Raw genomic sequence first — 10,867 nt, forward strand, 5'->3', positions numbered from 1 at the left:
CCGCGCGGACCTCCACGGAATCCGTTCCGCGTATGTTCTGCCCGAGTATGTTCGGGCCTTAACGTGCATGTCGCGGAGCGGTGAACAAACCAAACAACACAATGTCAGGAGAAATTGAAAAGATATGCCGTCTATGTAAAGTCACCTTGCTAATTAAGGAACCATTACATGTTCAAGAGTTTTATAAAGCTGCTCAAACGCCAAAGAGAGGCTATAAGTGAACGTTTCAGCGGCGACACGTAATGAAATATCATTGATGCATTATAGAAAAGTGATTTATCTTTTTATAAATGACAAAAGGCACATCTGTCTCATTTTTGCTGTGGTATACTGATACTACTCAGAACCGTGATACTTTCACTGGTATCGTACAGTGGGTCCCAATGTTGGTACTGTGACAACACTAATCTGGAGGGGGTTCATCTGCAAAAACTAATGAAAAACTAATCTGGAGGGGGTTCATCTGCAAAAACTAATGAAAAACTAAAAATCGGTATTCGGCCAAGTGTTTAATATTATTCGGCTTTGGCTTCGGCCACAAATTTTCATTTCGGTGCATCCCTACTCCTATTGGAATTAACGTTATTCGTGGGATCTTGAAAGTGACATCATCACTGGAGCACCAGGTCAGAGTCTGTCGTCTTGAAGAACAGGGCAGCGAACCAGAGAAAAGAAAAAGGTAGATTTTATTAGCTGAAGATAACTTATAATATCAATATCAATATTTCAGAGAGAGAGAGACAAAAAGAGAAAAAGAGAGACAGAGACAGTCCGACACAGAAACAACATTCAAACATGCGGTTTATCAGAATCAAACACTTTCATATTTCACATCCAAACGGGGGGGGTGGCCACCCCCGCTGCTGAAAAAAATCCTAGAGGAAACACTGCAGTGGTTCCCAACTGGTCCAGCCACAGGGTTCAGATTTCTCCTTAGTCATTAGTTCAAGGTCCACACAGTTTAATACATTCAGCGTCATACTTGAGTTTGGCCATGTTGTTGAGCTAGTTTGCTGTGTCTGTTAAGTAGCTGTCTGTTATTCACTCACTCTACAACAGGAAACAGCACTTCAAAATAAAAGCTTCTGCTGGAAATTCATTGTATGTCAAAAATAAAGTGTGTTTTATACAAACTTGACACATTTGCGAGTCAAAAGTGCACTTTTGGACTGCGACACACCAGTTGGGAACCACTGATTTAAGACATCATTTCGGTTCAGCCCACTGACATGTTTGTATCGGTCACGGCAACAAGTGTTACAGCGTACTGTAACTATTCATTAGTTTACAGGCCATAAGTATGTAAACCCACTAAGACCTGTCTAAGTAGGCTAATGGCGTGGACACCAGTAGCTCAGCGTTTACGTTTTTGTGTTTTGTTTTTAAAAACACAAATACCGTCATACACTGTTTATCCTGGTGAAATGTCAGCAAGGTATGAAAAATTAGATGCCGCCCAAGCCTAGTAGACAACATATTTGTGAAACACTGTGCTCAGAAGGCCACAAGATACCAGTTTTTATTGAGTAATAAGCAGCCTTCTCATTTACAGAAACAATCATTTTTCAAAAACGATGAAAAGTAATTTATTAGGTGTGAGTTTTCAGTAATTTGTATGAGCTGTAGCACAGTGATAATAGTTTGCTTTGCCCAGAAAGTGTTTGATCCTATCAGCTGTTGCTCATTTTGTTCAACCATACCAGACTGGGTTTAGTGGTGTCACAGTGTCTCTTGTACTGGATACATTTTGTTGTTACACCTGTATCTCTGTCACAGAATGTGTATCTTAACTCCAGATGAGGTTTAAAGGGAGTATAAAAGACATATCTCATTTCCTTTTAGGTTTCATCAAAGCAGAGATGGGGAGGTCTACAGGTGGCCATAGCTCCAGCCTCACCGCTGGTGAACGTACCCCAACCCGACCCAAAGCCAGCGACAGGATCACTCTGGGTTCCCATGGCAACTCTGCCTTCCAGCCCATCACAGCAAGCTGTAAGATCGTCCCACAAGGACAGCCGCCCAGCCCTGCTGAGTCTCCCGGGAAATCATTCCAACCAATCACCATGAGCTGTAAAATTGTTTCAGGTAAATGTCTCCACCCAGTGGCCATTTGACATTGTTGCTAAAGAGTTTTTGGTAGCTTACTAAAAATGATAGAAAACTCTTTTATTTCAGATGTAATGGCGGTGAAATACGAACACCACTAAGAAACGCTGACAGCAAACACTTAACTGCTTTGATATTGACCTTTGTCAGAGTTCCAGTATTCACACTATTGTTCTGTCTTGTATTTTGTGCACACTTTGTTCCCTGGCATTGATGCTCATTCTTCACTTGGTGTAATTATTTAAAATGCAGCCATTGTTAGGAATATGCTCTATCAGTCAGGAGGGAACAAGACTTCTCATGAGCTCCTCCAGGCACACGTTTGCTGTTCTCTGCAAAAATTGGAGGAATGGTCTCTGCAGAAAATTTAAAAAATGTTTCTACCTCATCAGGCGTCTTTAAATCTGCATCATGGAGATTTTAATGTACATCGCCACAAATTCAATTACTGTCAACTTGGACATCACTGGTTGGCTGGTTGCACAAAGGTCACCAAGAGGGAAAGAAAAAAACGTAATTTATGTGTTTATATATTCATTATTAACAACCCAATTATTTAACTAATAGCCTGTACACTTTCTCCCCCACAGGTTCTCCCATTTCCACCCCAAGCCACTCCCCGCTGCCTCGCACACCTACCACATCCACCCCTGTCCACAGCAAGCAGAGCTCTTCATCAGTCCTCAATAACCCTTACATCATTGTTGACAAGCCCGGCCAGGTGATCGGCATGGCTTCCTCATCCGCCGCCTCCGCAGGTACGCATCTCCCACTCAGTGTCAAAGTGCCGCTTGAAAATGGGAAGTGGACCCACAGCGAAACCGAGAAGCGGTGTCTGAGCCGCCCACGTAGAATATAAAAATGGCTGTGAGGAGTGCACTCTATCGCAGAACAAATGATAAACTTTCTTACTCTTCTTCTTTCTCTTTATTTTAGTGCGTTCTGTTGCGTGTCCTCTTTCGCCCCCTTGTACTTTCTTATCCAGGTCTTTGTGCTTCCACTCTTCTGTCTCTATCTTTTCCTGTGTCTCTCTTTTGTTCCTGTTTTGCACTCATAAAGCGTGACGTGTGGTGAGCCTGCAGGATGATTGCGGGATGAGAGGTTACCATGGTGACTGAGCTGCTGTGTTTTATGGCCAGATTAGGAAAATGAGACCCCACACTCAAGTCAAGTTTCGTCGGTGTTTGGGCACATATTTCCCCGTGAACAAGGTGTGCAATTATTCGCAAAGATGAGTGCCTTGTCAGAAGAAGTGAGTGTGCACTTAATGTGTGCGTCACCCCATCACGGAGCAGAGTCATCTTACATCACCAAGGCTATTGCATTTACAGTTCGTATTCCACTTGGGAGCTCTTTCCCCTAGATTGCTCACTCTTTCTCGCCCACTCAGCCGCTCCCACTCTTCCTCCACAAATGCACAAGCTCAACCAGATCTGGCAGTGAGGCTGGAGTGCCAGCAAGTGATGTTTTAAAAGCTGGATGATGTGGGTGTTGTGGCTGATTCACCAATCCTGGGATAAAACAAATTTTAATGCAGTAGGTAAGGGACGAAACTTGGTTGCTCGGCTTCAACGCCCACGCTGAGTAACTCAGAGAAGCACCTGTCACCTCGCACCACAATGGCCTTGATGTCTGTGGAAAAGGTGGCAGGAACTGCAGTGAACCATCACCAGCACAGTCACCTCCTCCATGACTTGTTGTGCGTGTGTTTGTGTAAATTACTCCACAGGAAGCCCCTCGGCCAAACAATCTGTTGCTCAAGGCGCTCGCTCTCCAGCCCCCAAAGTTCACACCGGCACCTTCCTCTCATCAGGAGTGAAGGTAAGTTGTTAGTCTGATGGTGTCACCCTCTAAGATGAATCATTATGAGCTAAATCATCTCGTTTTACTGATCTGTTCCCACCAATACGCAGTATCTGTCCCTGTAGTATCTGTGTCTTTAACAAAGCAGTATGGTATTAATAGTAGGCCAGTGTGCTATCTTCAGCAGATGTGAGTGCCTTGGCAAGCTATTTAAATGGGACATCACTCTAAAGATAGGAGGGGGTGTGGGGAGCTTTGCAGATAGAATTGCATGGTTCTGTTTCACTCAGTGTCAATACCCCGCTGTAAAATCCTCCCACTCCCACATGCTCATCATCCCATCACCAACCACAAAGGCTGAAATACGATTTCACTTAAAATTTCTGTTTTATCACAGTGGCAGTCTGATTGGCTCTGATTCTACAGTTGTCTGGCACCTGCTGTGGTACTAAAGGCCAGGGCAGATGGGGACAGATGGGGAATATAAAAACATCCTCTTGATGAATAAATGATGATGCTGATTTTCAAAAATCTGTTTAAGCCAACAAATCTCGCTGCTCTGTGTTCTTTAGCGTGTTGAAATATCAGAGAGTCGAATTTACACCAGTGAGAGCAGCCACAGTATCTACAACCTGTTGTGCTTTCAAGGCAGAGCAGCCTTCTTCTTCTTCTTCAAGTCCTTCTCTCACTCACTTTTTTGTTGCAGGTTATTATCAAGCAGGAGCCAGGGGAAGTTTCGACACAGCAGCAGCAGATGGTTTCCACAGTAACCAGCCAGCAGCAACCTGCCGCTACAGCAGCACACCAGTTTGTCGCAGTGAAGGGAGGTCACATGATCTCCATGTCGGCCCAGAAACAGGCAGGTGGGGCCACAGGGGCCACGACTAACAAGGTCAGTGTTTCTTGCGTTGAACCACGCGCCCTCTCACAGAAACATGTGAATCATTTACATGGTAATAGTGATGTGTTGTCAAAAGTTACAGTCAATTAAAAAACTTCTCTCACTTCTAGATGTTAGGCATTCCTGTCAGCTCAACGCTTCAGTCTGCGGTCAAACAGGTGGCTATCAGCAGTGGGCAGATTCTGGTCGCCAAGGGCAACCCCTCAGTCTCCAAGGTGATGGGTGGGAAGCAGGTTTTGGCTCAGGGAGTCGCAAAAGCCATCGTCAGTGGAGCCAGTGGCATTTCTGGTCAGCAGGCTGCTGCCAAGGCGGCTGGTGGTTCGAGTGGCAAGAGCGGAGGTCAGAGTTCACACATACAGGTGTTCATGTGACACTAAAGGCCTTTACACAGCGGGGGTGTGACGAATAAACAACATGAATATTTTGTATCAAAACTATTCACACTGCCAGCAATGCAAGTTTACAACAGTTATAACACTTCAGGTTTGAATAGCTTTGCGCTTTACCATGGCCGATTCCTGACATATTTTAGGATGTAGGTGGGACAGTTTAAGGTCCTCCTGGGGTGCTAGCACCTCATCTGAGGAGGCAGAAGACCACCTATCAAGATCCTATGACCCAGAGCAGTGTTGGGCAGTCTGTCTGGCGTAAGTTGTTGTAAAAGCTAAAGCAACTGTAAGCTATTTTATTGGGTTTCCCTTTAGAAAAATACTATACTGAGTGAATTGGAGTTCCCGCTGGTAAACAGGTATGCAGTGTGTATGTCAAGGGTTTTTTATCGTGAAAGCTAAGAACATAGGAGTTGTGACGTCAGTTGCACACCACAGAGTTGGCCTTTATTTGCAAAGTGAAAGCTCAGAAAAATCGACCTTGTTCCAGGAAAGGTATTACATCACTTTTTGGGTGCGTGTTTTTGTTGTTCTGTGTGAAAGTACTCGTGACAAATACAACAAAAATATTTTCACATGCAAGTTAATCGCACCCAAAAAGAAGCCTCCTGTGTGTGAAGGCCGTTAGACAATTATTTTAATAACACATTTGCATTCTACAACAAATAAAACCCGGTATACACATTTTATGAAGTTATATATTTAGTCATTTTTGTGTTACTAATCATAAGGTATAGAGCCTGTAGTATAGATAAGTGTGATTAATGATTATTTTCTTTTTGCGTATGTCCTTAGTGATGGCTACTCTTCAGCTGCCAGCCAACAACCTGGCCAATCTGGCCAATTTGCCTCCAGGCACCAAACTCTACCTGACCACCAACAGTAAGAACCCCTCGGGGAAGGGCAAGCTGCTTCTCATCCCACAGGGAGCTATCCTCCGAGCCTCCAGTGCAAGTAAGACGTGCAACATCCTGTAATAATCTTTTTAAATACAGACTTTAGCAAAACAAATCAGTGTGGGTTAGCAGTTATTTAGCCCTGGTTTTCTGTCACACTCTTGACACACTCCCATCAAACTCTTGGAAGTTTTGGGTTATAAGACCAGGCAGAAAGTTTCTTTGACTGTTGGCAGTTTTAAAGACATGTTGACACTGTGTGACACTGTAATTTTGTGGCAGCAAAACACAGAACATGAGCCGGCAGATAACTCCTTTGGGTTAAGTTGAGCTTCCTGTACACATGAAGGGGCCCATTTACTCAAGCAAACACACTGACACAATATCAAGACCTAAAATATAATACAGTCACCACTTGATAGTGTTTCCAGTCTTCAGTTTGGGCCTATGTGATAATTTAATGTCAAAGTGGGTGCAGAGAGCCTGAGAATTGTTCGGCATCTCACTGTGCACAACACATTACATCCTAGCAGGAGTGTCATGGCATATATTGTTCTCTGTGTGTGTATCTTATATGGAAGATGAAAGTGGTGGGTTTAGGAATTATTTGTGTCCAACTGAAATGCCTCCATGCCTCAGGTTGGAGACAGCTGTATTAAAAATGTTCTTGCTCTCGGCTCATCATAAAGTTTGGCAAAAGTAAGAAATCCTCTTCCGAAGTGACGGTAGAATTTGAGGCATGCTGGTGGCAGTTACAGATTTTGGCTGCTCCTCTACCTTCTGGACACTGAGTCAGGCACAGTCATCTGTTTCTTTCTGCTGTTTATTCACTGAGTAGAATCCCTCACACAGCACACTTCCTATCAAATTGCAATGAGATTAAACAGATTAAGCAGCATGCGGTATTTTATCTAAAACACAAATTTCACAGCGGTAAACCAGCTGTACTCCGTATAGCTCTGCTCCAGAATCATTTGTCTGAGTGAAATATGCTTTTACCTGTTTGAAACCACACAAATAATGAAGACGATGAGCTGTGATGTGGGATAAAGAAACACAGGATTGTTTATCAGATTTTAGACTGATGTGTATGTGGCTGTCTGTAATTTAGGTCAGCAGTCCCAGAGCAGCACGTCGGCAGGCGCTGGGGGCTCGCAGACCTCCTCCTCCTCCTCTTCCTCTTCCAGCAGTCTGCCATCCAACCTCTCCTACACGTCCTATATCCTTAAGCAGACACCACAGGTGGGTAGAAATGCATTTTTACGCTATAATACAAACCTTCAAGACATGCGTACTCTCGTTTAAAAAAACCTGTGCTGTGGATTCTCAGTTGTGTTTATTAGAGCTTTAGTGTTTATGCTCTGGCATGTTTTGAGCAGAGTTTGAAGTGCCTCATCAAAGTCTGTTGGAAACTGAAGGTGCTTTGCACATTATCCATTTAATATTCATCGCCACAGTTACAAGAAAACACCCAGATTTTATTCCCTTATGGCATGACAGGACTCGCATGCACAGTCTGCAAATGGGATTTCTTTTCCTCTGTGAATCTAAGATTTTTGTATTAGTATAGAGGTTGCGCCTGGTGTGTTCTTAATGAGACACATTCATTATAGCAGCACTGATTCTGCAGTCAGCTTTAGAACAGTGCTGTCCGTGCATTTAGCCAGCAGCATATAATGAAGCTGTCTGCAGAGGTTTCCACCTACATTTAAAGTAAAGAATCTGGGCTGTTTCCAAATAGTGATCAATCGTCTAGGTTAAGAGTGCTTTCTAAGTGTGGTATCTACAAATGTTCTTGAATATGTTGTGTATATCTCTTTAAATGGCTGAAGAGCTAATGCGCGCGCGCACACACACACACACACACACACACACACACACCAGTTAAGAGCTAAAAGGATGATGCATTGATTTCAAAGAAGGCTGCCTGAATGTTCGGTAAGCTATTAGGATATATAGGAAATAAAGCAGGTGATGTCATAGATGGATGCGTAGGATCATCATACCTTGCACATTAAGAGAATGAACCTCAATGTACTCTGCAGTATAATACGGGTTAAATGTTAATCATAGATTTAAATGGGTCTAAAATGGTGACTGCATCCTGTTTTTATACTGGAGGCAATATGTTTTTCAGTTGTCTCTCCGTCCGTTCATCCTGTTCTTGTGAACATGATATCTCAAGAAGGCCTTGAGGGAATTTCTTCAAATTTGGCACAAATGTCCACTGGGACTCAAAGACGATCTGATTAGATTTTGCTGGTCAAAGTTCAAGGTCATTTTGTCCTCGTCTGTCTCGTTCTTGTGAACATAATATCTCAAGAACACCTCGAGGGGATTTCTTTAACTGGCACAGACATCAACTCGGACTCAAGAAATGGACTGATTAGAATTTAGTGGTTGAAGGTTTTTTTCCTTTTCAACCAAGCGCACCAGAAAAATATTGTTAACTTTAACATGGCCCGAGCTAGCTGAAGGTAAACATTTGCTCCTTCTAAAGATGATTTCTGATTTCTGATGACTTATTAAGATATTCTAACACATTTGACAAACATAATTCAGTATTAACTGTAGCTCCATGTAAAATTAAAAAATGTGATGTTTCCCAGCTAATCCTCCGCTTGCCTGCGTTTTTTTTAGCTTCTGATTTATTAAAAACTGTTCTGAGAGAAACATGACGCTGAATTTAGCAGCAGACTTCAGTAATTGTAATATAAAGTAGTAGTAAAAGAAATAACTTTTGGCATTTATTTTTTTATGTGATATAAATGAAGTACAGTACAGTAACACATTCTCAGCCCTAATGACTAAATACATATTTCAAGGTATGTTGCTGAATTTATTTTCTAATGTAGGTTGTGATTGAAGTCAGACGGGGAAAGACAGGGGTATCATGTACTGATTTAAAACTTTCTGGCTATGTCTGGTGAAACTCTTGTGGTTTTATTTCTCATATCAATGGCGCCTTTGGCAACAGGAGCAATCCCTTTTTGTTCTGGTTACATGTTCAACACACAGTTACTGAAGACAAAAATGTAGCTCAGACTGGTTGTTGGTTGCTACAGACGCGGACAGTGCAACAGGTACCAGAGCTCCGCAAAGACATTTTAGAAAATGCTAAGTTAACATTAGTTAAATATTTGTTAAAAAATAAATCAGTATTTACTAACCTGAAGGCACATTACTTTGGAAAAGAACCAGCGTTGGCGGTTAGCCACCAAGAGTAGCCACTGGGACTAACCATAGACAGTCTATGGGACTAACTAGCTTACTACTACTTCCGCTATCTCACTTGAAGTTGCGCCCATAATCATTTCTACAATAGTGTCCTCAGGAATAAGATTGATAGATCTTCTGTGCTGCCGGGGAGATGATGTGTGTAAAACATCCTTGTTTCACAGACATCTATGTAAACTTTAGTGCAACTTGACTACTACAACTGCGAAGCTTTAATTCTAGTTTCCTATTTAATAATTCTGTGGTTTTCCTTGTGGAATTTACACCATGACACCTACACTGACTTTAAATACAATCAAAGTAATATGTTGTTGGATTTCCACCCTAACTCTGCTCATCCACAGGGCACGTTTTTGGTCGGCCAGCCAGCACAGGGTTCGGGGAAGCAGGGAGGTTCAAGTTCGGGAGGTCATGCATCAACATCTCCAGCCACTGTCAGCCAGCAGGCCATCCGGGTGACAGCTGGACAGAAGGCAGCTATCCTGGCTCAGGTCAGTATGGGGACTGATCCTCTTCAGTGTCTGATACTAATGGAAGCTGCTGTAATTACTACTGTTATATTTGTGCCCCTTTTACTGTTTCACAAGCACAAACAGCCTTGTTTTATAAAGATAAGAGCTACAAACACTGTCTGATGCTAACAGGCTCATCTTTGGGGTATACATCAGTGAGGATCTCCCAGGACAAAGACCTGTACAGTTTGGAGACACACTTGAAAACCTCCTTTAGTGTTTGCCAGCGCTGCTGAGCACCCCTGGCTGTCCTGTTTACTTTTCTTTCTGAGATATAGATTTTTCCTTCTTTCTCACAGCTTCACACCACTTCACACATAATCTGTTTGATTGCCTCTTGGAGCAGCAGCAAGGAGTCTTTGACTGGTTATGAAACTGTCTCAATTTAAAAGTGATGCCTCTGTATGACCTACATAAGCAAACGAGATCATCAGCGAGATGATTGGCTATTTCTATACAGTTATTCTTAATGCCTGTGCCTGGCTTTGATTCTCCTCAAAAACAGACCAAGCAATTTACAGCACGCAGACTGGAACAGCATGTGTTTACATTTTCCCAGACAATGTTTCGCAATGAGCAGGAAGCTAGAAAGTTAAAAGGAAGCATAAGAAGATTTTTCTTTAGCGAATTGTATTTTGGATGTTATATTTGTGGTCATGGCTGATAGCTACTGCGGCAGGATCTACAAAAAGAAGAAGAGAATTGATCAAAGAAGCAAAATAAAGCTAAAAGGGACAGTGATAGTGCCTGGGCGAAAGCACGAGTCTACCTCGGTCTGTCATTCGACAGATGGAGAATTGTGGAATATGAAAGGATTGAAAATCAGTCCTGAATTGTCCCTCTTCCTCCGAGACAGATATGTACAGTGGTGTGAAAAAGTGTTTGCCCCCTTCCTGATTTCTTACTTTTTTTGCATGTTTTCCGCACTTAAATGTTTCAGATCATCAAACAAATTTAAACATTAGTCAAAGATAACACAAGTAAACACAAAATGCAGTTTTTAAATGAAGGGTTTTATTAATG

General features: G+C 42.6%; 1 protein-coding gene across 4 annotated transcripts in view; it reads left to right on the forward strand.

Annotated features, from left to right (window-relative positions):
• Positions 1-10,867, forward strand: part of yeats2 (YEATS domain containing 2) — a 35,640-nt gene that overhangs the window by 9,092 nt on the left and 15,681 nt on the right. For all 4 annotated transcript variants that reach the window (XM_050032882.1, XM_050032886.1, XM_050032883.1 and 1 more), the window contains exons 11-18: positions 1,843-2,085; positions 2,697-2,864; positions 3,836-3,927; positions 4,616-4,801; positions 4,921-5,149; positions 5,995-6,153; positions 7,207-7,337; positions 9,677-9,823. In XM_050032882.1, coding sequence (XP_049888839.1) covers positions 1,843-2,085; positions 2,697-2,864; positions 3,836-3,927; positions 4,616-4,801; positions 4,921-5,149; positions 5,995-6,153; positions 7,207-7,337; positions 9,677-9,823 — 1,355 coding nt within the window. The remainder of the gene's footprint in view (positions 1-1,842; positions 2,086-2,696; positions 2,865-3,835; positions 3,928-4,615; positions 4,802-4,920; positions 5,150-5,994; positions 6,154-7,206; positions 7,338-9,676; positions 9,824-10,867) is intronic.

The sequence above is a fragment of the Epinephelus moara genome, chromosome 21 (genome assembly GCF_006386435.1).
Source record: "Epinephelus moara isolate mb chromosome 21, YSFRI_EMoa_1.0, whole genome shotgun sequence".
Classification (NCBI taxonomy): Eukaryota; Metazoa; Chordata; class Actinopteri; order Perciformes; family Serranidae; genus Epinephelus; species Epinephelus moara.